Below are 26,809 nucleotides of genomic sequence, written 5' to 3'. Positions count from 1 at the left end.
GTTTGAGGCTACAAGTTTGATATGGGACAAAAGCTATGTAACAGTAATTACATATTGTGCTCCAGTCACAAAACAGAGCAAGATGCCTATCAAGTTTATTTCCCCAGTAACAGCATTACAGCCCCCCAAAAACCAATTGGCCATCAGTGATATTCTGTAGCTCAAGACTAGTGATTGTATAGTGACTGGTGTTTGAAAACAAGCCTGAAACCTTGAAAAACAAAAATGTAAGAAAGAAATTGCAAAACATGATCCTTCCATTATTCAGGGAATGCAGCTTGTGATCTCAAACAGGTTTTAGAGGTTCTGACTCCAGAATATCATTTTCACCGTGAGAAGTCAGGTGTGCAAAACTACAGCAGCACATGATGCATTTTCCTTCAAACCAGTAAGGAGACAAACTCTTAGGTGATGTCGGTAAGTTAAATGGAATGGGGGGGTTGTAGGAGATAGTTATACCATTGTCAGTGAGTGACTGAGAAGCACACTGGCAACAGACTAAGCTGAAAGGAAAAAGGGCTGTCTGAAAGAGTGAGTGACCTGCTCCTTACCACTTCAAGCCACAAAGACCTATGACAAACAGATGAAAGAAAATGGAAGAAAATCTAGGAGAAAATTAATTCTAAGTCCAGAAAACTTCTTACAGAAAATGCCCAGTGAATACAAACTTGAATTCACCACATTTTGTGTTGCTGATACAAAACTGTATACCAGTAGTGACTAATGTCTGTGTCACATAATCTCTCTCTCTCAATTATCTTTTTTGATTCATTTGACTAATCATGAAAGTTGAACTTTAAATAACAATCTAAATGAGGAAGCTTATACAATCTGTAGTTGTCATGGGTGACCTCCTCTATGCTTTTACAGCAGAGGACTCCAAAAAAATAAAGAAAGGAAAGGAAAAAAAAAAGAAAGAAAGGGAAAAAAGGAGAAGAGAAGAAAGGAAAAGAAAAGAAAGGAAAAGAAAGGAAAAGAAAGGAAAAGAAAAGAAAAGAAAAGAAAAGAAAAGAAAAGAAAAGAAAAGAAAAGAAAAGAAAAGAAAAGAAAAGAAAAGAAAAGAAAAGAAAAGAAAAGAAAAGAAAAGAAGGAGGGGGAAGAAAGGGAAGGAAAAGAAAAATCAAGAACCTGGGATGACATCAGCTACCTAAGTCAGAGAAAAGGAGTTATGTTACAGTGCATCACTAAAAATCATCCAAGAGTTAGGGGGTTACACATATAACCAGTTTATTCAGCCACTGTTGCCAGCAGTAACTACTTCAAATGAGTCACTGCTGGAACTGAAAATCTGTTTGATGCAGGGGTTCATGAATAAGTCAAAGAATGTCTTCCCCAATTCTGTTACCTGCACTTCCCTGAAGAACTGTTGCAGATTTGGATGGATAAATTGGCCAAAAAATAGACAGCTAAAGTATCCACATCAAGGATGGTGAAGTTTAGGAAAAAGCAACACACATCTGAAATCAACCTCCTGCTTACATGTCATCAGAGGACAAGGTTGGCAATGAACTCCACAGAAGGGAGGTGAGGGGTGGGGGAAGGAAGGAAAAATCTGGATTCTGTAGCAGCTGAGTGAATTTAGATGATACACTATCCTCCTTGATACACTACATCCTCCTTGGGATAACATACTTGACTATCTCATTTTGTGAAAGGTGATCTTAAATTGAGGGGAGAGGAAAGCGAATCAGTGTTCTGAAATGAGTTCTCAAAAATGAGTGAAGAAAGTGGTTTCTTTGTATTTCTTTCCTACTTTACAATTTATCTTTCTTTCCTCACATAACTTGCATTTGGAGAGTGTTTTATCAACCAACAAAACAACAAAACTCAAAGCCTACTCACAAAACATGTTCTTCCTCCTCTTGTAAATACTGCAGCCTGTTTAAAAATTGAGGGCAAATGAAGAAGACCCAATGCCAGAATCCAATTTTGGTTTATTTTCTACTATTTAGATGAGTGCAAGAGCAAACACTATCTGCTAGCCAAGGTCTTGTGCTTGATTCAGCAGCTTCTGTGTTAGGGGGAAGTATTTATTAGAGAAGTGTTGATAGGTTTATGAAATGTTGCTGTTACTTGGGTAAGCTGAGCTGGAGATAACTAAACTAGGACAATAAAATAGCTGTTTAATTGAAGCTGGCATACAATGCTGTTTCAGTCGTGCACTTAGCTTAACTACAGAAATTATAAAAGTGCAGAGCTACTAATGAAAGGCTGTTTTTGCATCCTGACTCTGTGTGCAGCCTAGATAAAGTGTTCTTTCAGTTTAAATATATACTCGATCATGACAAGCTTAGCTACTTGCTGTGACTTTTAAGCACACCCTATGTAAGAGAAAATCAGATTTCTAAATCAAAACAAACCATTCCTGCTCCAGACAGAGTGAAAATAACAGACTTGTTTAACCCCTGGAGAAGTCATTGAGAGTTTTGCTACTAATGTAAGAGGGAGCAAGCTGATATATGGTAACTTCAGAGTCAAATTGAGTGGGAGTACTGGCTGCTTCATGTCGACCAGGAGAATCTCCCACCCTCCAGAACATGTGAAGGCCTTTACAAGTCCACATTCATTGTTCATTTATTGTCATGCAATGATGTATTAGCCAAAGAAAGCCTACCATCCCAATAGCATGACTAGCTTGCAAACATTAGCATGCTTTGAGAGAAATCTGGGGCACAAACAGTCCTTGGCTGCTTTTACTGACAGAAGGAAACTTTCATTCATTTGGATTATCATTCCTCACACTGTTAAGCTTGCAAATATGAATTCAATAAAGGGGAGTTAGCTCATAGCTTACTGAGCTTTCTCATCAAAACTCGGAGCTTTACATTTTGTTTAGCTAAGGTCAGTGATCTGCAGTTAACTCTTCAGTTACTTCATACAGAGCTTGCCAAAATGCAAACAACTTCTATTTTACCAAAGGTAAAACGTCAGTTTAATTTGCTCTCACTGTACAGTGCAGCTTTTAAATACAAGCGCTGTGAAGGACAGACTTCACTGAAGGAGAATCTCTGAGCCTTTAACTGCTAGGAATACTTGTCTGTTTAAAAGACAGGACTTCTTAAACGTGTCTAATAAAATCTTTGTCTTAGCTTATCTTTTCAATTTTTAGCCTGGTTGTTCTAATCCATAATGATTCCTTATCAGTAGCCTTGGATTCTGAAAACAAGAGATCACTCATTTTGGAGAGAGTTAGACAGGTGTTAAGTTTGAATGGAATGATCTAAAGACTGATCAGATATGAAATAAGCAGTACAGGAAGGTCAGTCTGAATGTTTTTGTTTTTTTTTTTTCTTTTTTTTTTCTTGTTTTTTTTTTTTTCCTTTTTTTTTTTTTTTTTTTTTTCTGAAGCTCCAAATCAGCAGCAGGTAGCTGCATGAGACAGATGTTGATTTAGTTTCAATCCACATTCTTACAGCTACAGACATTACTGAAGTCATTTCAGGAGCCTCATAAATTGTATTTCAGTGTATTTATTTGTCATTTGCTAATCTTAGCTGTGCTGAATGTAATTTTCCTTTTTGTTTTGAATCTCATATTTTAAAAGTCAATCGTCTTTGAGGCAATTTTAAAATTGAGTAATTTCATATTCACATTTGAAAAAAAAATCCCAGGAGGGGTTTCCAAACTAATGGCAAATGATTAAAACACCAGTGTTTGTATTTGCCTCATCCTTTGAATTTTGTCAGCAAAATTACATTGTCCAAGTAGTATATCATCCCATTATATTCTTAGAAATAATTTGCTGTTAGCACAAATTGCCAAAGCGAGGCTACACCTCACCAGTACTGCCAAAAAGCTGGCCCAAGTCAGCATTCATCTGCAAGCTTTCCTAGCAGCTCTTTAGTGCTACGCAATACAAGTCCACAGCATCTTCTTCGACCATTGGATCATTCACTTTGACTTCTGACCAGCTCTATCTATTCACACTGAGCTTTTCCTATGGTTCCTATTTCCTTTTTTTTTTTTTTTCTTTCCCCCTCTGGAATATATTTCTCCCTCCCTACCTCCATCTACCTTTCAGGGTGGTTATGATTACTAGTCTGGCAAACTTCGTTTTCCTTCTGAGTTCTCTTTCATGCAGCTCTCTCACATTTGGACTCTGAGTCTCTCATTCTAATTCAAAGTTGATTTTCTCTATTTGCCTCTCTCTTGACCCTTTTCTATTGTTTTCTTCTCTTTCTTTTGTTTTTAGAAAGGTCACTTCATATTTGGTCCCGGTGCTCATCTCTTATATGTCTGGGTTTAGTTTTCCAGATTTCCACCTCAGGGGCTACCTTCTGTGCCATGTCTGTCCCTGTTGCCTGCTGCTTGTATTTCTCAGTTCACATTCACACATACTTCCATCTTGTTTCTGTCAGTGCTATGTCTATTTCTAGAATTGAGAAAGAATAGAGTTACAGGTCTATAATAAAGAGATCCCTTAAGATAAAACCAGGGTAGGGCTAAATATTCCTTACGTAGATCTTACGCTTCCTGTTCATTTCTTTTCCTTTGATGCAGTCTTTTCTTTGTTGTTTCACCATTGAAGAGCAGTGAGGGTTGCACAGTTTTTGGAACAGAGTTGACCATTGTTCTGCGATTTCCCAGAGAGCTGAATGACAGTTTTTCTCCCTAAAGTCCAGATCCTGACAAACTCTTGCATAAATACCTTCTGTCACTTGCGTGAATACTGGACTACTCACATGCTTATGTTAAGACCATACATAAGCTATGCCCAACTGTGGTTGTGTTCAGTATGTGCCACTGTACAAGGTCAGTAGTTTGCCAGAGATAAAGGAAGGCTCTTAAAATGTGTAAAGAAAAGCTAACAAATGAAGCAGAGAGAGTAAGCCTTTAAAAATAACATTTCAGTCCTTGTAAAAGATCAGTGCCCTGTAAATGTGTTTGTCATTGTAATATTTTTGCAGACATGTACGCTGCAGAAAGACACGTTTTACAATAGTTTTAAGGCTTTTTTTCTACATTTCATTAATGCACTGTGAAAATGTGTGTCATTGTGTAAAATATCATTAGATTATAGTTCTCTGTCTTTTGTAGGTAGCTATTTTGAAAGTACTGCCAGAAACACACAGCACTCCCACAAATTGCCTTTTTTAAACTAAAGAACAGCTTTACAGATTCCCTTGACACCTATTAAATATGAGCTAATACTGCCTCCATGCCACCTACACACCATCTCAGCATCCATTCCATAGTTTTGAATGTCTGTACTTCTACATCCTACACCTTTTCTTGAAAGAAAGAAAGAAAGAGAGAGAGAGAGAGAGAGAGAGAGAGAGAGAAGGGAAGGAAGAAAAGGAAAGAATAAGAACAGCTTGCTCCTATCCTTTCTTCCTCCTCCTAGGAAAAAAAAAAAAAAAGAAAAAAGAAAAAAAAAAAAAAGAAAGAAAGGCCTGTAGCAGTAATTGAAGCTTTGGTAGTCATCAATGACAATTTTACTTAATCTTTAAAAAATGTGTCATTTTGAAAAATAACATTTAAAGCCCTAATGCTTTTCTAATTAAAATAACTGTGACTGTAATTCACAGATGGTTTACTTTTACAGGAGTCTGAATGACATTAAAATTTCAGACTCAGATGAAAGCACTTTGTAGCCCAGAAAGTACGGAAAAGTGACTTCTTTAGGGGAAGAACATTTTAATCTTTTTCCCTCTAGGTAAGCAGGAAACACTTTGTGGTTAGAGAAAAGACCACAGTGAAGACGCAGGCTCACAAACTGTAGTGATATCCAGCATATGAAATGCCAACCTTTTTCAGTGTTTCTGCTTTCACTGAACGCCAGAACTGTGCAGAGGAGACAGGGAGACTAACTTGTTCTCTATCAGCTTCAGAGGGTATCAGATTTAGTTCAAAGATGGAGCAACAGAGATTTCCAGCAATGTGAATGCAACCTGATGTCTTACAGTAGTTTATTCTATACATGCCTCTGTGTATTCTCAGTAGACTTGGCATATGATGTAAAATCTGCAGATAGCTTTTATCTGAATGTAAAAAATGAATTTGTATTCTGTCCGTTCTTCATTCACTTAAAAATTATAGCAGACTTCTACTAACAAAGTTCTTAGTATAAATGATACCATGATAAATCCATTTATGTTGTTCCTCGGGTATGGGATGGGAGAAAAGAGCGCTGATGATTTGCACGTCCCCTAGCTGGCTTTGTGAGTCTACAGAGCCAGATGGTGAACACTTGTAGCTCCACTGACCATAAGCTTGAGCAGTTGTCTTGACTGTGATTTTGTGACTGAATGCTGCAAAATAAATCACAACTCCATGTTTAGTTAAGTTACACACTTGAAGTACATCATAGATGTGATCAGTGTGTTAATTATGAGACTAATTGAGAATGGGGTTGTTAATTTTTCTATATGTGTTTCTGGTAATAAGGGTTCCTTCTAAGGTTTCAAAATGTAATTTTTCATCTCCTTCAACTGATTTTTCTACTGTCAAAGTACCATAAAATTCCCCTAATAGGGAGGCATGCTTTAGACTTTCAGTGAGGAAGGAAGGAAAGAAACAAGCATTTTAGGAAAAGGAGTGAAAGAGGTAGAAATGAGAAAAAGTGTATAGGCCTTAGACACAGGGGTTAAAAAAAAAAAAAAAAAAAAAAAGTCTTCAAAGTGATGCAGAGGGCTTATGGAAAGAAGAAGTGGGGTATAAAGAGAAAATGTTACCAGAGGAGAAGAATATAATTTTAAGAAGTACCTGTATCTGCACATTGGTTTTCTGAGAACTACTCAGAAAAAAAAAAATGTTAGTTTTAAAAACTACATGATAATTTCATTACAGTTAACGATACAAGTAATAATTCAGTTATAGAACAATTCTTCATTTAAGGTGATGTGAGCAAGTAGATGAAGATTTTAGTAGCCAAAGCTAGTAATAAGAAAAGTTCAATATGTGATTTAACAAGATGAAAAGAAAACTGTTTTTTTATGAGCAGTTATCGTAGAATTTGCAGCCTTTAGTGACAGAATGGATGTGGTGGGAGGAGTCGAGATGAAGTTCTGGTATCATGGAAGAAAATCGAAGGTTCAAAAATAGAAAGAATGCCTGAAGGGAAGAGAAGAGCAAATTGACATGGTTTGCTGTGAAAACATAAAAAATTTGCTTGTTCATGACATGAGATTAGATGCCTGAAAGAGAAGCAAATTTAAACTGAAGAAGGAAGTGGTTGACTTATTTTTCTTTGATTTTTCTTTTTTCTTTTTTTTTTTTTGAAGAAAGGAGGAAAAAAACTGGGAACTAAAAGAAAGATTCCTAAGGAAATTTAGCAAGTTCAGTTAATGAAGCAGACTGCAGATGATGGATGAAGAAGGAATTTGGAGTGCTAAGAACCAGACAAGGAGACAAGTGTGAAAGTACAGGAAGAAAAGCGAAAACTGCTATTTGAAGTCAGCAGTCAGGAAAATGAGGATGAGAATATGTCCCTGAGAGTAAAGTATGAGAGCCTAATGAGAACTCAGTGAGGTTGCTTCAGATGAATATGACGTTATGAAATTATTAGGCATCACTTAGGATAATCTATTAAGTAACCATAATGGCACCATTTTACCAGGGTAGCTACAATTGTAGAAACAGGGCTCTTGGACAAAAGCAATTTTGTTCTGGAATAATAACTTCAATTTGTAAGCAGAAGGATTATTCCAGAATAGATGGACTGAATAGAGGAGCTTTTCTGGAATAGCTAAGCTATGCTAGTATTTCTGTAGCCGCTTAGTTTTCTAAAATAGCTGTTCCAGGCATTTTCAGCATGTAAAGAAAGCCTATTCCCTATTTATGAGTTTCTACAGTAGAAAGACAAGTAATATGTTTTTTTAGCACCTTGCCTTCGCACGCTTTACAGTAACACAAAAAGGCTTATTTTATTGGAAAAAAAGCCACTAACAAATAAAAAAATTAGAAATAATTCTAATTTTGCCAGTTGAGTGCATCTGATTTTAGCTAAGAGACTAACAGTTGACAATCATTGTCTGTCAGCTCAAACTTCAGAATTAGACTCCTAACATTTGTTTCAAAGTAGTTTTTCTCTAGAGTAGAGAAAAGGGAAGCTGAAGGACTAAAAAGTGCTCCTGTCACTTCTGAATTTTGTTAATGGAGTTTAGACATGGTATATGTGTCTTGGCTATCTCTGGTTTATCACCACCAGTGAAGTATACCTGACAACAGTGTTTGGATTAAAAGCAGTTAGTTGAAAAGGTGTGCAAATCTCCCTGCCAACTATCTGGCTCCTACATCTATACTAAAAAAACAGTGGAGCAGGATGGTGCAATGAGAAGAAAATGAACTTGTGCTCTGCGTACAAACAAGAATTGGAACGAATGTCTGCAATTTTAGCCAGACTGGTATTAATTAATCAGTATGCTTATAAACCATACAAAATAGCTAGACAAAAGCTATAATCTTCACTGGATAGCACAGCTACCTGGTACTGTCTTGTTATTTCTTAGAAGTGAAGTTTCTTCTCCAGAATTTCTGAGAAGAAAGTGATATAAACAAATGCATCACTTCTCCAAGCTTTTTAGTTACTTTGTATTTGTGGAGTAGCTTTTTTTTTTTTTTTTTTTTTTTTTTTAATATTATTTATTTTTTAAAGCTATTAGTAAGGAATGCTTTTGAAGATTATACAAAGAATAATTTTAAGGATTGTTTCAGCATGTTCTGGAAGTATCAAAAGGAAGGTGTTTCTTTTTGGTGTAACTAATTAATTTTTTCTGTAAAAGGAGAAGAACATCTAGGTATGCTGTGTTTATTAAGACCCTCAAAGAGCTAAATAAATCCAGCCAAGCAAATGCTCAGTTCCAGTAGAAGCTCATACACTCTGTCAATACATAGGAAAACAGTTTTCACAAATGCAGCTCTGACTTCTGGAGGAAGAGGAGACTTGCAGAACAGCTTCAGCTGGCAACTCCAGGAACCAGGATTCATGATTTTATAGGACATTAGGAATCGTTTTTACCAATGGCATTGAGTTTCTTCTATCCTGCAACTTGGGTTGAATCCTTTCTCTTCCACAGGTGTCATCTGTCTGCTACTGTTTTCTGCTCCACATAGGTTTAAGGCTTTTCACCTTTCTCCTTGCTCACAGTCCTCTGTTTTATGAACACTAAACCTTGTTTTCTCTTAAATTGTCTAACACATAATCACAGAATCATTAAGGTTGGAAAAGACCTCTAAGATCATCTGGTCCAACTGTCCCCCTGCACTATTATCCATTAAACTGTGTCTCTAAGTAACACATCATTAGTGTAATTACATCCAGAAAGCTTTCTTTTCCAACCCAATATTTAATGTGAAGACTGTTTGCCCCGGGTGTTTTTGGACATGAAGGGGGAATTTGTGTATGACAGCTTGCTTGTCCTTTCTAAATACACTTTTTATTCAACAAAGTGATATTGCCTCTCTGCACAACTGTTGGCATTGTACTCTATTCTTAAATGGCAGATCTGATCTCAACCCTCAGATGGATTGCATACATACTATTGTTATTTACTTGTCATCATCCTGGCATTTTTTGTTGATGGTGAAGGTTTCCCTGTTGTTTGTATTCTAGATAGGAGTCCGAAAAGTGTTTCTTAAGTACTGGCAAGCTGACCATCTCAACGATTTGTGCCTTCAGCTTCAGAAGAAAATTATAACCTGCCAAAAAGGTAACAATTACAGAACAAGTATTCCTGAGCTATCACCTTGTACACTTAGAAGAAACATATTGCATAACAACAACAACAAATTTCTCCTCCTTGAATAGTGCTGTATTTTATATATTTCCTTATAGACATATTTCCAACTAACTGCTTATACAGATTTTTGGAGGTGATGCAAGCATTGGTAATGCTTGCATTTTCTGTCTTTGAAACATAATTTTATGGAAAACTATTGACTATAATTAAAAATAAGGAGAGCTTGAATATTTCCTTTTTAAAGTATGTTCATTGATTTTTCAAGGCATTAATATCACCTTAAGCTTCTTGTTGCAAATCAAATGCAATGACAAAGATAGAAAATACCAGTGTGTTCAAATGTTTGTGAATACAAAGCTAATAATTTAATGTTTGGTTGTCTTTATTTCTCCTTTTATTGCAGCTTTTTTATTAGAAAGTATTTTTTTTATTTTAAGCATTTTTTTCTTCTATGTTTTTGTTTTTACTAAGATCACTGACATTTTTGGCTCATTTTTAAAATGAGTTAGTATTCACTGTCTCCTGATTTCCTGATACTTCTGTTCCATTTCCTATCAAAATCTCAAATAGCTACTTCCTTCACACAATGCATTATTGATCTAATTAGCTGATGTCTACAGCATTTCCCAGTAGCACCTCTTTTAAGGAAATCAGAAAGACAAAGACCTATCTTGTTGGTTTTATCAGTCAGATAGACAATATTACAGACTTAAGAATATATAACCATTTCATTTTAACTAACTGTTCTTCCCTATGAGACTACAGTGAAAAATCACAGAATCACAGAATTGTAGGGGTTAGAAGGGACCTCAGGAGATCATCGGGTTAAACCCCCCAGCCAAAGCAGGTTCCCTATAGCAGGTTGCACAGGTAGGTGTCCAGACAAGCCTTGAATATTTCCAGAGGAGACTCCACAACCTCCCTGGGCAGGCTGTTCCAGTGCTCCACCACCCTCACTGTGAAGAAGTTCTTTCACATGTTGGAGTGGAACTTCCTGTGCTCCATTTTGTGGCCATTGCCCCTTGTCCTGTCCCTGCAAACCACTGAAAAGAAGTTGGCCAAATCCCTCTGTCTCCCACACTTAAGATATCTGTAAAGTGTATTTGTAAAAATAGAGGTAAAGTGTAAAATGTATTTGTTAAAATAGAGGAAACCAAGAGAAAAGTTGAATTTGGAAGTGGAATCAAAGTTGTAGCAGTTCAGGAATGAATGTGGAGGCTAAGAGCTAACACAGGCCACAGGTCGTCTGGGTGCTGAAACTTGTGCCTGATTTTGTATCCGAATAACCCTGTTGTATTCATACATTTAGAAAAGCAACAATGACTTATCCTGTCACCCTTCTCATGCCAGCTTTTCAAAGGAAGGGAATATTTGCCTTTCAAAGTCCAATTTATAGAGCACTACACCTCAGGTGCATTCATGTTTTACAGAGCTAAGGGAATAGGTATCCGCCAAACCCTGCCTGAAGAATGAAGATGGTAGGTTTTCTTGTCTTATTTTTTTTCTTCTAGTTATCCTTAATTAGGCTAACTTGAAAAGTCTTTTTAGCCAAAACTAAGTGTTTGTACTATGTAACTAGGCTCATCTGTAAGTTTTCTAGAATCTGGGAAACCTGAGAAACTAAGGAACTTTTATAAGTAAATAGCTACACATCCATTTCACTACATTAGCTCATGAAATATGCTGGCCTTCACAAATAGCTACAATTGAAATTCAGAAGTACCATGCCAAAGAGCACTGGCAGGTTGGGAGCAGGATAGGTACCTGTGCCTTGTTCTTATTTAGTCCTAAAACTGAGGTGCATAAATTTCTACACATGGATGATGATGCTTAGCAAGTAATGGTATCACTCCTGCTGCATATCCATGTATTTCTCCCCTCATCCCTTGTATCCAAAGAAAGATAAATCTCTCTTGGTAATATATTGACTAACAGCAAAATTACTCAGTATTTTCTGTAGCAATCTTAAAATGTAGTAGCATATAACTATAAAAGAACTTAAATGGGAAAACAGATCTTGTCCAAAATTCTTAGCTAAAGAGAATGTTTTTACTCCAGTCTTACAAGCAATCCCTTCAGCATTTCCATACATTTTGGAAAACAAAACAAAACAACAACAACAAACTAAACTTAAAGAAACCAAACCAGATAATTTTTTTCTGTTATCCTGAAAGTTAATTTACATGGGCAAAGAAAAGGGTCATTTTACAGTTTTTTTTTTGTTTTTTTTTTTTTTTTTTTGTTTTGTTTTTTTTTGTTTTTTTTTTTTTTTTTTTGTTGTTGTTGTTGTTTTGTTTTGTGTTTTTTTTTCTGCAAGTTTGAGAACTACATATGAGAAGTTTTGATCATCTTGAATCATTGAGAAAATTGACTGCACCCATAGGAAAATCCATCATCTTTAGATTCTTCTATTAAAATTTGTCCTGATTAGGAATTAACATTAATACATTGTATAGACAATAGTTAAAACATTTATCACAGAAGCCAGATTCATGGTCTACTTGAATTTTAATTATTCTGATCTTTGACTTTAGATGAACTGTGAAGAATTAGGTATTTTAATGCCCTGAAGGTGCTAACCTCAATTATTCTAATTTGCATAAGTCAGAATTATTGTAGATCTACATAAATGAGGAATGAGTTTATAACACAATCTAAGTACCTATACAGTACTATATGACACAGAGCAGTAAAGATCTAGGAAATGACGGTTTCATTTCACATCTGTTTTTGACCTTATGAAATTTATGTTTTTTTTTCTGTTTGTCTGTTTCTGTGTCTGAAGACAAAATCTTTTAAATATCCTCATAGAAAAGGAAATGTGGTGAAATGTCCGTTTTTTAATGAAAACCTGAGATACTCAGATCATGAGAATGTCTGGAAAACAAAAACAAAAACAAACAAACAAAAACTTTCTTGAGCATTTCTTCAAAACATCTCTGCTTTGATGAAAGTGCTTATTTCTGAGTAGTCTCTAGGTGCTACAGCTAGTTATAATGGATATCGTTTTGTATTTCCCTTTCATAAACTACCTTAGTGGTATTACTGACCCCCTCTCGTTTTTTAGCCAATATCAAAGTACAAATGTATGAGCACACTTGCAAAAATGCAGCTGTACTTTAATATACAAGCTTTTTTTCAAAGTCATCCAGGATTTGATGCTTAAACATTTCTCAAATGCCCAATCTGCTCTGCAACAGGTAATTTTAAAGAAAATACTGGAAGTGAAGGAACAATTTGTGATTTTTAAGCTCTTCAAAATTTTTCATCCTTCTGAGCCTTGAACTCTGATAATGTTCTATACATGTATTCATTACCTTCTCAACAGCAACATTATGAATTCATACTCAGTAATGTGTATATCCACTGTGAATTCTCATAAAATTGTCAACAAAAAAAAAAAACTGTGCTATTAATTTCCTTTTCAACTAAATTGGGTAAGTGCATTAATGTTTCAGATTTTTAAGAAGTCAGATTTTATTATAGAATGTAACTCCAAGGGACTGAAAATGGCATGGCTGCCTATGATTATAAAAATTGTAAAGCTTCAAAGTTGTCCATTATAAGTAATATCAAAGTATATAAGTAATATCAAAGAAACTTGAACATTTCCAAAACCAGTGAATTTTGGATAGCAGCACCATTAGGATATTAACACTACCCTGTCTTATATTTCATCAGTCAGGCTTAGAGCATCTCTAAAACCAAAAAAATCTTGTTTTAAATATCCAAACAAGGACATAAAAGGTGATACTATCTTACATTGCTCTTTGTGTTATTTATTTTATTCAGTATCTTACATTCATAGAACACTAATTATATCTTTCTCTCTATATATTTTTCCTTTAGATTAATTCAGCTTGACTGGTATTTGATGTTACTTTGCAGTGCTCCTACAACTAACACTTAATTACATTGTTAAAAACGCCTATACGTGGTAGCATATATATATATATATATTATTTTTTCTTTAGTCTTGCAACCTCATTATTTTCATTAGTATCTCCCAAACCAACATTTTATACAGGCTACTTACTTCCTGTTTACTTTACTTATGAAAAACTTTCATTTGAGCAAAATGATGGCAAACATTATGAGGAATGATGAAATCTAACCCATTTTTGTTACATGTAAGTTGAAAACTGACAATATTTCAGGCACTAGGCAAATAATTCTAAAAGAAGTTCTTCCCTGTGAGGTACACAGAATTTACTCTAGACCAGGAAAGAAACAGCACCTTGGGGAAATTGAAAACAAGCAAACAAACAAACAAGAAAAGCACCTTTGGCTGGTACAGCTATTCCTCCTAAACCAGGACGTATGCTCCAAGAATACTAATACCACTGGTTATAGGTAGAGTAATCAATTTGGTGCTGAAGTCATCATGGCCACAGAAATCCCTGTGCCTTGTGTTTCTGATCAGCTGGGTGCTTCTGAAAATTTAGGAAACTATGTGGTATTTAGGTTGGGTAGAAACTGTTGAAATGCATATACATACTTAGAAAAGTAACACAGAAAGCTATTACAGGAGATACACCAAAACATAAGGCTGACAAGGAGTGTGAAAAATAGACCTGATAGACACATAAAGCTGATGCAATGTAGATGAAATTTTTAAACTGAAAAATGCAGATGATATGACAGAAACATTTCAGAAATTTGCATTAATTGTTTTTCTGAAAGAAAATGAGCAAAAAAAAGGTCTCAAAGATCTTGTGTTGGTTTTGATTTTGGTTTATTTTTCTGTTTATAGGTACACAAAAATATCTAAAATACTGTTTTAAGTTGATCAGATCCAAATGATCTTATAATTTCTATGGCATTCAATGCAACAATCATTTACTCAGGGGTTTATTTTGATCTTTTGACCTTTGCTTTGTAAGTGTATGCTTCTGCATTCTGCATCATACATCCAAGTTTCCAGTTGTAATGCAAATAAAAGTAACCATTGAAAGTAAACATTTTGAGTTATGATAGCTTAAATTTGTGAATGAATTTGCTGTCATACTTTGTTTTAAGCACTGGCAGTAGAAAACAGGGTTCCATTTTTTGTATGTATATATTCAGTCACATTTCTTTCATTCTTTGTATAAGATTTTGACTGAATTTGATTTCTTTATGTTTACAGCAGAACACACAGTAATATTAATTTATTTGCTAATTTGTTAGCTGTCTTTCATTAGTCCATATTTTTTTCTTTTGTTATGGTAGTTGTAAGAGGATTTCTAGCTCGCCAGCACATGCTACAGAAGATGAGCATCAAACAGCAAGAGGTCACCTCAATCAAAAGCTTCTTGCAGAATGTCGAGGATATGGGGCTGAAAACATATGATGCCTTGGTCATTCAAAATGCTTCTGACATTGCTCGGGAAAATGACCGGATCCGCAATGAGATGAATGCAGCTTACCACAGGGAAAAGCTAGAGGCTAGAAACAGACCAGAGGAAGTCCACAAAAGGTAAGATGAGAAAATATCTTCTGTGCTGGATAGTGAGGAATTAGAGCATTTCCTCAGCTTTTCTTCCCTGCTTAGGAAGTCACAGGAATTCTAGAAGATTTTCAAGTATATACTCAGCCTGAATCAGTATTAGACACAATTTTGTCTGTGTAGCAGGTAATTAAGTCTCAAAACTAGAGGATACTGGTAATGTACTATTCGAGGCAGACGGAGCTTCATAGGAAGATAATGAAGCCTCTTTAAAAAATAGACAAAAGTTTGTTTTGTTTAGTTCCCATCAGAACTTTCAAGAGTACCTATTGTTCAAATCCAGCAGGTGTTGGAGAGCCTTTCTTTCTTTAGCTGTGGTGTCCGAGATCTTTTTTTTTTCTCTCAGACACCTGAATGGGCAAAAGTAGCATTTGCAGTTACTAGCAAATATGTATCAATTGCAGGAAAGTGTCTATAACTTGCTGGACATACAAATATTTATTTTTCCATAGGAACTTAATTCTCATCCGGAAAAACTGCCTTTGCTTTCATTGCTTTTGTCAGTGACTTTTATTAAAGTGAAAATGGCAGTGCATCTGCTTAATTAGCTTCAAATATCCCAGTGATTACATATTGGAGGAAATGCCTGTGTAGGAAAGACTGTAATTAAACATTACAGTGAAAACAAATTATCCACTGAGCACCACACTTTCATCTTTAGCTGTTTCATTTACTACATGGGCAGCTGGCTATATCCTGTGCATGAATTCCAGCTCTGCTGGTGATCTGCCATGCAGAAATACAATTTAAAAAAAAAAAAAAATTGTTTGTAAAATGATGGTATGAACATCTATCTAATACACTACCACTGTAAGTTATAAGGTTTATCAATTTGTTGATAACTGTCACTTCTCGTTACACATGAAAATAGAAAAAAAAAAAAAGAAAAAAGAAAAAAGAAAAAAAAAAAGGAATGAGTAAAAGTCCAAAACTGTCATATTTGATATCTTTAAAGGGATAATTAATAAGTAAGCTTTAACAGGAGGATATATAGATATCTAGGTGGAATAGTTCAGGCAGCCAATGTTGGTGGTTAAAAAGGTCATTAATATTTTAAAGATTTGCATTATCTAAATAGAATTTATTGTTGTCTTTTTAGAAAATAATGATAAAGGCTCAGCATTTGCTGCCTCAGTAACTTTCCATTAAAATGGATTTCCCTGAAATTATCATTCAGATTGGAAACGCAGCTTTTGATTGTGTGCAACAATCAAAGTGTGAACGATTCATTCGGTGAACGTCTGATCAACAATATGCAACTGCTTAAGGAAAGCTGCATTTGTGTGAAAAGGGGCCAGTGTCCTGATTTATCATGAAACAGGAAATGGAAGAAAGCTAGCAGCTTGATCGGGATTTGTTTGTCAGAAGATTACTCCACACATCCCCTCCGCGCAGCAGGGGAGTTGTGAGGTTGTTTACCAAAAAGCTGTTGTTATGTTTGCATGAACAGGTTCATTGTTATCACTTGAATAATGCATCTGGGCCTCTCTTCTGTGTTTTCAGAGCCGAAGACAAGGGTGGGAAGGTCTCTGAGGACAGCTTTGCCGGCTGTCGAACGCCTAAGCACTTTCACTCCAGCTCTGTCCCCGTCCCCATGGCAGTGGACGGCTTGGTACATTCTGCGGCTGGGTCATCCATCAGGTCCCCCTCCCTGCACTCTGTGTTCAGCATGGAGGACAGCAATAGCCTGCCGTCACCAAGGAAACAGCCTCCTCCCAAGCCAAAGAGGGACCCTAACACACGGCTGAGCGCTTCCTACGAGGCTGTTAGCGCTTGCTTGTCGGCAGCTTCTAAGGAAACCGCCAGCGAAGGTTAGGCACAAAGGGGGAAGCCGTCACAAATGTTACTCTAGGTTATTGATTTGTTCTTTCCACTTTGATCCCTCTAAGCACAGACAAGTGCCTTTGAAAAGCCCCGCTTCCGTAAAATATTTCAGTGGCAGTAAATAAAGTTAGTCAATTTGTCATTTGCTCCCAAATCGGCAAATAGCTACTTGTGTGTTCTAATTGCCTGGTTTGTCAACATCCAAAACCTGTTTTCAGAATTCCCTCTAGAGGCAAATGATCTTTATCAGCTTCAGTTTTTCTACCCCACTGACTGTTTTATTTCACCTTTTTAACTGTATTAGAATACCTTGGATCACTCAAACAGAATGCTCAAATCCTGAATTTCACCAAGTTAAATATTAAACTTTCTCCCGCTTTTGCTCTGTGTTAACATGAATAACTTGTGCATTCAGTGGTTGATGCTTGTGCCATAACTTGCTTATTGTTCGCTTTTTGTTTGGAATGAAGCTGCTATGAAAGTCCCAAAGTGTTGCAATGCATTTATTGTGCATTAGGTCCAGTTTTGAGTTCTATTCTTCTCTCCTCCTACACTCTTGATGAAGATGAGGGATGCATTCTGCTTTTCCTTGTTAAGCCTGACTTGTCATGTTTTGTGTAAAGAGCCCCCTCTAAGCTTATCAGGGAATATTTTTCAGGTTAGGTTTAAAGCTACGTGTAACTATTCTCTACACCTGCATACAATAGCTGTAGATTTTTGCAGCTCCCTCTTGCAAAATAATTACTCATGCCCAGTTTATTAGATGCAAGTCCATTTTTCTGACTTCTTTTCTCATTCAATGTCCTTGTAAAGTGACGTGAACTGTGTCCAATATAATACTTTTAAACTATAAACTTCAGTTTCAATTAAGGAGTAGTGGTTTAGGCTTTCTGTGCCCAGCACTGAAAGAAATGATTGATTTAACCAAAAAGCTGTAGCAGAGTTTTTGAAAGAATGACAATTTATATATGTTTGTGTGGTCTTAACACAAGTGCTTATGCACTCGCAAAACAGTCAGACTGGTTTCCCTGCTGTGCTCATTTTTCAAGAATTATGTATCCACCGAGTCTTTGTCCAAAACCAGCTCAATTTATACCATTTAATTTTGATCTTAAAAGACCAGTCACATATTGATGATTGGTGTCTGTTATCTCCAGTCCATCTGTACCTGGAGGCTGTGAAAAGCTATCTAGTTTTGTTAACTGTATGTTCACTCAGTGGAAGAATTACCCCTAGGGTATGTGATTCCATAACTTAGTAAATTATTTCCACACCAACAATACAAAAAAAAGCAGAGATAGGGATAATAATCAGCCTAGAATTAAAGTTTTATATACCAAATAGAATTACAGAATGGCTCGGAATAGAATGAACCTTAAAGATTACCCAGTTCCAAACCCCCTGCCATGGGTAGGGAAACCTCCCACTAGACCAGGTTGCCCAAAGCCCCATCCAGCCAGGCTATGGGGCTTTGCCCCAGGGATGGGGCATCCACAGCTTCTGTGGGAAACCTGTCCAAATGCCTTACCATTCTCCATGTAAATTTGCTCCTAACATCTAATCTAAATTTGTCCTCTTTAAGTTTAAAACTGTTCCTCCTTTTCTATCGCTATCTGCCCATGTAAAAAGTTGCTCTCGAAGCAGCTCACATAAAAGGCAGATACTTCAATTGCTGGTGATAACATGTATGTCAATGTAGCACCATGCTGAAATTCCTAGTTAAAAGCATGCCCCTGTATCATCTCCCTTGGGGCAAAAGAAGTAACAAGCACATATTTCCATGTGTTACAGACCTTGCAGTGAACATTTGGATTCAAAAAATATCTCCTTGGGTGTTAGTTTTAGTGGCAGTAGAGGCTACCAAAGCAGATTGTATGCCCAGGCAGCAAAAGCTTGTGGTTTTGAAGCTGAAAGTTCTGCATTTTATTCCTGGAAATATGTATACTTTTGACTGAATCCCTGTGTGTGCAACTGCTTCTCATGGTAAAACTATATGAGAAAGATTTGAAAGCTTAAGTACTGGACATGTGTAAGAAAAAAATGACTTTGATCTGTTAGTAACACATGCTTTTTCACTTTCCTAGTACTGACCCGTCCAAGGCCACACAGTGATGACTATAGTACCATGAAAAAAATACCTCCCAGAAAACCAAAACGAAGTCCCAATACAAAACTTAGTGGCTCTTATGAAGAAATACCTGGCCAAAAGCCTAGGGATGTGAAACAGGCAAACATAGTCACCAAATCAGGCGGCTATGACACTGTGACAGTACAGAGAGCAGTATCTGCTGATGGACCACAGCATGGTGTGTTGAGTCTCTACATGTCACAAGAGGAGGAAGAAAATGAGCCTGTCTATATTGAAATGGTAGGGAATGCAATGAAAAGCAGTTCTGCTGAAGCAGAAAGCCCAGAGCAAGGAGAGTCTGTATATGAAGAAATGAAGTATTTTCTACCAGAAGAAGGAAGCAATGGTAATGGAATAATTCCAGTCGCAACTGGATCTCCTCCTCTGATGTTTGAAAGCAAAAAAAATGTTCACGTTGAAGCTGGAACATTGGATGAAAACAGTCAAGCAGCTGTAAACTATAAAGACTCATGTGACATTCCAGCCCCTTTCCCAAACTTGCTCCCTCACAGGCCTCCACTTCTTGTATTCCCTCCAACTCCTGTCACATGTTCACCTGCTTCTGATGAATCACCGCTAACACCACTAGAAGTTAAAAAGCTTCCAGTCTTGGAAACCAATCTAAAATACCCTGTGCAGTCAGAAGGCTCAAGTCCATTATCACCACAGTACTCCAAAAGCCAGAAAGGAGAAAATGAAAGACCAGCATCTCCAGGCTTGGTTGTGTTCAACGTTTCTAGCAAAGTGACTCCTCCTTCAACACCACCCCCTCCTCTTCCACCACCCCCTCCTCCTGTACCACCTCCCATTTCCTACCGGTCTTCTACACATTTTGCATTTCCTCCAGACCCTTGTGCTAGTTTTCTTATTAATACTGGGAAAACAGGTACAAACTCAGATCTATCAAAAGTACCTCAGAGACCAAACCCTGCTCCGCTTGGATGTTCATCTTCTCCATTCTCCAAACTGCCTTACTCTCCAAAGGTGGCAAGAGCAGATCACAGAAAATTGAACTCTAATTCATCATCTTCATTTCCGTACAGCCCTACAAACTCAAGGTCACTGACCAGTCCCCTTGATGAGTTAACTAGCTTGTTCAACTCAGGACGGAGCGTGCTACGGAAATCTGCAGCAGGACGTAAGATCAGGGAGCCAGAAGGTAAGACTGATCTCTATGTATTTATTCTGCAACAAAACAGTCTTACATTAAAAGGTGACAGGGTACATAAAATACAAAAGAAACTTGTTCATTTTTTTAAAAAACAAAGATCCATTGTAGTCATAAGAAACACATGGGAAATTTGTTGTGTATGAAAAATATAGGCCTTCAAGTTTTCTCTGAAATGTCTTTTACCAAAACATTTGTATGACACAATATCAAATGGATTATTTTCCACATTCCAATAGTCTCAGTAAAATAAGCACAGATGTTATGTGAAATGAGTTTAGAATATCAATCCATATAAATACTTTGAATGAAATGTATTTTTTATATTTCAGTTGGCTAGCTGTCTGGTAGGTAACATGTACTTGACAACTTTATTTTCAGGTTTCATTTCCATCAAACTCCAGATTTGGTCATACAACAATTATTCCTCTTGCAAATGAATTTGAGACAAAGAGTGTTGCAGTAAACTGTGTTTATTTCTATTTTCTTTTCCTTTTCCTTTTTCTTTTTCTTTTTCTTTTTCTTTTTCTTCTTCTTTTTCTTTTTCTTTTTCTTTTTCTTTTTCTTTTTCTTTTTCTTTTTCTTTTTCTTTTTCTTTTTCTTTTTCTTTTTCTTTTTCTTTTTCTTTTTCTTTTTCTTTTTCTTTTTCTTTTTCTTTTTCTTTTTCTTTTCCTTTTCCTTTTCCTTTTCCTTTTCCTTTTCCTTTTCCTTTTCCTTTTCCTTTACCTTTTCTCTAAGTTACAGACTTTTATGTACGTACCCACAAATTACTTGATTTTGTGGCACCTGAAGAACATAGTTTGTATCTAGTATAAAAAGAAGCAAAACTTGCCATTTTGGTAAGATTTCTGAGACTACAGTCCTGAGAGGATATCATTTAATTATTTGCCTTGTGCTGGTAGAAAGGGTTTATTGTGTTATTGGAACAAATCTATGGATCTTACGAATACTGAAAATTCATCTTGATACTAACAAATTCACTTCACTGCTTTTTAGGGATGAGATGCTTCAGATCTGACTTTGTCCATCTAAAAGCTCAAAATGTAGTCATCACATCCTTAGGCTATGAAGATACAGTCATTTTGAGAGTTTAATTCCTCCTACATTCCTCCCATTCTACACTGGGTATGAGGAAGGCCTAGATGATTAAACAAGTAGAGTTGTAACTTCTAAATGATTAAAGTTAGGTGAAGTAAATCCCATCCTGTGTATCAATTATAACACTGTCTCCAGTGTGGTAACTTTATGTTACTTTTATGATTTAAAATACAGTCTCCTATTGAAAATAGTCAGTGCACTGTATACATGAAGTCATCTCCCTAGAAACATATCCTGAACAACCTGACTTGTGTGCAACCTCTAGTTTATACAAAACATTGTGAATTTAAAATTTGGAGTGATAGAACCTCAAGGCTTTTTTCTCTGCTTCTGCTTTTCTGTCTGCCCAAACAGCTTGCCTTAATGATAAGCTGTGCACAGTGCATTCAAAATGGACAATATGAAGTCTCATTTCTGAAATATAAAACAAAGCAGTAGGGAGTGGGAGAGATTATCATCATATTAAATGTCTGTTTTCTTATTTATATACTGCTTTATTGATCTCAGTACCTTATCCCTATAAAGCTATAACAGAACAGAAGCAGGAGTTTGTGCTTGCTTTGGACATGTGTATGTCTGTGTGTCACTCTATTTCTCTTTCCCTAATATCCTTGGCAGCCTTCAACCAAAACCCGTTTTAATCAAATACAAGGAGATACCTGTTGCCCCACTTGGCCTGTTGTTTGCAAGCTGTGAAAAGCTTGTGGGTAATGTGATGTTTAGAGGCTGTTTTGAGCACAGTGATCATGAAATACAAGTGTTTTTGATTTTGGGAGAAATAAAGAAGGAGGTTAGCTGAACTGATACCTTGAATTTCCAGAGGGCAGACTTTGGCCTATTTAGAGACCAGTTTGACAAGAGTCCCTTGCAAGCCAGACCTGAAAAGCAAAGAAGTTCAGGAAGGCTGCACCTTCTTCAAGAAAGAAATCTTCTAGGAGCAGGAGCAGGCTGTCCCAATGTGCTAATAGTCAAGCTGTTAGGAGAAAACACCAGCTTGGATGAACAGAGAACTTCTTCAGAAACTCAGGAGAAAAAAAAAAAAGAGATTTTATGAACTCTGGAAGAAGGGGCAGGGAAATCAGGAGGACCACAGAGCTGTTGTGAAGTTGTGCAGGAAGGAAATTAGAAGGGCAAAAACCCGTCTGGAACTCCATTTGGCTAGTGCAGTAAGAGACAAAAAAAAAGTATAAATTTATAAATATATCAACAGCAACAGAAGGAGTAAGAAGAATCTCCGTCCTTTGCAGGATGTGAGGAGAAATGTAGTGATGAAAGATGAGGATAAGGCTGAGGTACTCAATGCCTTTTTGGCCTCAGTCTTTATTAGTAAGGCCAATTGTTTTCAGGGTACCCAGTCCCCTGAGTTGGAAGATGGTAACAGGGAGGGAGATGCTCCTATGATCCAATGGAAAAATGTAAGTGAGCTACTACATCATTTCAGTGTTCATAAATCTATGAGACTGGATGGGATTCATCCAAGGGTTCTGTAGGAGCTGGCTGAAGTGCTTGCCAAGCCACTTTCAATAATTTACCTGCAGTCCTGGCTAATGGGGAGATCCCAGTTGACTGTAGATTTTTGAATATGATTCCAATCTACAGGAAAGGAGGATCCAGCCTGTCAGTCTGACCTCGTTGCTAGGGAAGGTCATGGAACAGATCATCTTGAAAGTCATCATATGGCACATGCCAGACAATCAAGTGATCAGACCCAGACAGCATGGGTTTATGGAAGGCAGGTCCTGCTTGACTAACCTGATCTCCTTCTATGACAAAGATGACACACTCAGTAGATGAGGGAATGGATATGGATGTTGTCTACCTGGATTTTAGTAAAGTGTTTGACATCATCTCCTCCACAGTGCTGGAGAGACTGTCTGCTCGTGGCTTGGACAGGTGCACAATTGGCTGGGTGAAGAACCAGCTACATGGCTGGGCTTAAACTGTTATAGTGAATGGAGTTCAGTCCAGTTTGTGGCTGGTCACCAGAGGTGTTCCCCAGGGATCAATACTGAAGACAGTATTGTAAAACATTTTTATCAATGATCTGGATGAGGCAACTGAGTGCACCCTCAGTATGTTCATAGCTGATACCAAGTTGGGAGGGACTGTTTATCTGCTTGAAGACAGGAAAGCTCTGCAGAGAGATCAGGATAGACTAGATCAATCAGCCGAGTCCAATCTCATTACATTCAGCAAGGCTAAGTGCTGGATCCTGAACTTGGGTTGTAATGTACAGCAGTTTAGGCATGGGGTAGAGTGTCTGGAAAGTTGCCCAGCAGAAAAAGTCCTGGGTGTGCTGGTCAACAGCCAGCTGAACATAAGCCAGCAATGTGCCCAGATGTCCAAGAAGGCAAATGGCACCCTGGCCTGCATCACAAATGGTATGGCCAACAGGACTGGGAAAGTGATTGTCCTTTTGTATGTGGCACTAGTGAGACCTCACTTCAAATGTTTATTCTGTTTTGGACTTCCCACTACAAGAAGGTTATTGAGTTGCTCAGTCATGTTCAGAAAAAAGCAATGAAGCTAATGAAGGGACTAGAAAACAAGACTTACTAAGAGTAGCTGAAGAAACTTGGGTTGTTTTGCCTGGAGAAAAACAGGTTGAGGCCTTATCACTCTGTACAACTACCTGAAAGGAGGCTGTAGCAAGGAGGGTGTCAGTCTCTTTTCATAGGTGGCAAGCAGTAGGATGCAAAGAAATGGACTCAAATTGCACTGGGGGTGGGATGGGTGGGGGATAGGAGGTGTTAGATTGGATAAAGCATTTCTTCATGGACAGAGTAGTCAAGCATTGGATTGGGCTGCCCAGGGAAGTGATGGAGTTCCCATCCCTGAAAATAGTTAAGAGATGTGGAACTAAGGGTTTAGTGATGAAAGGTTTAGTGATGAAACTGAGTAAGTCAGATTGACAGTTGGACTTGATGATCCTGAAGGTGTTTTCCAACCTGAATGATTCTATGACTCTGTGATTCTATGATGAAGATTTCAAAATAATTGAATTTCTACAAGTTTCATGAAAGTCAGTGACTAGATGGAGAGGAGAGACTTATACTTGGGAAGAAGGCCTCTACCAGCCATCAGAGAAACACTGGTGGATGTAAGTCCTCTTGTAAGTCCTCCAGACTTAGAAAAAGTTTTAGCTGGACCTTGCATGTTCCTAGATGTTTAATTCAACCAGCCATGGGATACAAATTGAGACTTCATCAGTTCTCAACCTCAAGAGAATGCTTTGTTTATTATTCTAAGTATAGGAATTGATTAAATTTGTAAAGATAGTGCAGTAGTTTTGTTTGCTTTGGCAGTTAGTTGATAACATTCAAAACCTATTAATACATGCAGATTTGTTTGTTTGTTTAAGTTGGGTCTCTGCTTTTATTATATAGTTAATACATTTTTATCTGCTAGGAAGAAATGATCAGATTTTAAAGTCAGCTCTTAGGATATATTGTCTTCAGGTTCTCTAAATGTATCTAGTGAGGAAGTGTGGTAAGCCTACTCCATTTAAGTCAGAAAATTGACTTTTACCTTAAACATTTTTTGCTTTGGGTTTGAGGATTTCTACAAACTCAGTTTTCAACTAAATGTGACCAAGACAGAATTCAGCCTGGGTCTCCTGTGGGTTGAAGCTGGTGCATTAACACAGGCTACGATATAAAACCTCTAAATTTACCTTTCGCATGGAAAATGTTGTACTTCTAAATATTTCATCAGGGCAGCACTAACTATGAAAGATCAAAGTTCAAAAAAGATATAGAATAAAAAACCTGAATCAATATTTTATGAGCTAGGAAGCTACTGCATAATACTAAGTGCAGTTACATATGAATAGTTCAGCAATGAGCAGATGGATTGAAAGTAACAAGGAAATACAGGTGAAGGTATGTGCAATGTTTTTGACTTTTTTGTGTACGTCATAGGTTTTGTTCATTTCTAGGGTAACAGCTGGAATAAATAGTCTTTTATTAAACCTCTGATACAATTAAATAAATGACAATTGGCAGAATAGGCTCTAAAACTAGAAGTTTTCTTACCTTCTGATTTTTTATCACCTATTACTTTATGCATATGAAGTTCCTGGGAGACTGCCTCCTTTTTTCAATTCATGCCATTATTTGTAGTATTGCACTTATATGAGATGATGTGGTAAAAAATATTAAATAATTTTAAATGGAAATTCATGAAAATTGACACAACCTAGACCAGTACTCTGTAATGTGCAATTTACTTTATTTCTGTATATTATATAGAATATTATAGAAATATTATATTATAAGCTAACAACTTTAACTCCAAACTGAAAGTACAAATGTTGGTCATTTCATAATCGAGGAAAGTTAGCTATGGGAATCAATAAGTCTCTGTACAGGATCATCAGCCTTGGAGATAAAAGCCTCTTTGCCAATAAAAGTGTAATACAGACAGATCTCCCAACATGCCTCCCTCTTATATGGAGGAGTAATTTCAAGGCCTGAGAACACTGATATCCTTTTGGCTCCTGACCTCTCTGTGGGAAATGATCATCCAGAATTCCACTAGAATGGATTTGTGGTTTTCTGATGGACTACTGGCTTATTGTGAACTGAACTGAGATCACCTTTCTTTCACACAGGCAACAACAATAACAAAATAATCAAATGGCACCAACTTTCATTACCTGGTGTTATAGCCTGGGCATATCTGATCTTCCAAAATAACAAAATAATCTACAGGTTCAAGTAATGATCAGAGTCTAGAATAGAACAGTTCAGTTGGAAGAGAGCTTCAGAGATCAAGTCCAACTGCCTGAACCAAAAGTTAAAGCATGTTATTGAGGACATTGTCCAGATGCCTGTTGAACGCTGACAGGTATGGGGCAACGACCACTTCTCTAGGAAGCCTGTTCCAGTGTTTGTCCACCCTCTCAGTACATAAACTTATCCTGACATCCAGTCTGGACCTCCCCTGGCACAGCTTTGTGCCATTCCCACACATCCTGCCATTAGCCCCCAGGGGGCAAAGACTGGAACCTCCCTCTGTGCCTCCCCTCCTTGGGAAGTTGTGGAGAACAATGAGGTCACCCCACAGCCACCTTTCTCTAGACTAGACAACCCAGGTGTCCTCAGCCTCTCCTCAAAGGACGTCCCAGTTTAGTATCATCAGCAAACTTCCTGAGGATACATTCTACTCCTGCATCCACATCATTGATAAAAATTTTGAAGAGGACATCACAGAATGGAGCACCAGGGAACACCGCTAGTGACTGTCCATCAGCTAGAGGTAGCCTCATTTGCTACAACCCTCTGATCTCTACCATCAGGACAGTACATCACAGTTGGCCAATTTGTCCAGAAGGATGCCGTGAGATACAGTATCAAAGGCCTTGTTAAAATCCTTTAAGATTACATCTGCCACCTACTCTTCATCCACTAAGTGGGTGACCT

The 26,809-nt window shown here is 37.1% G+C and overlaps 1 protein-coding gene across 6 annotated transcripts in view; it reads left to right on the top strand.

The window, feature by feature from the left end:
• The window catches only part of MYO16 (myosin XVI), a 376,631-nt gene that overhangs the window by 309,817 nt on the left and 40,005 nt on the right, over positions 1 to 26,809 (top strand). For all 6 annotated transcript variants that reach the window (XM_084526026.1, XM_084526029.1, XM_084526030.1 and 3 more), the window contains exons 29-32: positions 9,554 to 9,650; positions 14,892 to 15,138; positions 16,672 to 16,979; positions 19,077 to 20,279. In XM_084526026.1, coding sequence (XP_084382152.1) covers positions 9,554 to 9,650; positions 14,892 to 15,138; positions 16,672 to 16,979; positions 19,077 to 20,279 — 1,855 coding nt within the window. The remainder of the gene's footprint in view (positions 1 to 9,553; positions 9,651 to 14,891; positions 15,139 to 16,671; positions 16,980 to 19,076; positions 20,280 to 26,809) is intronic.

The sequence above is a fragment of the Aythya ferina genome, assembly GCF_964211825.1.
Source record: "Aythya ferina genome assembly, chromosome: 1".
NCBI lineage: Eukaryota > Metazoa > Chordata > Aves > Anseriformes > Anatidae > Aythya > Aythya ferina.
Note: the sequence above shows the minus strand (reverse complement) of the source record. Positions and strands in the feature narration are given on the sequence as shown.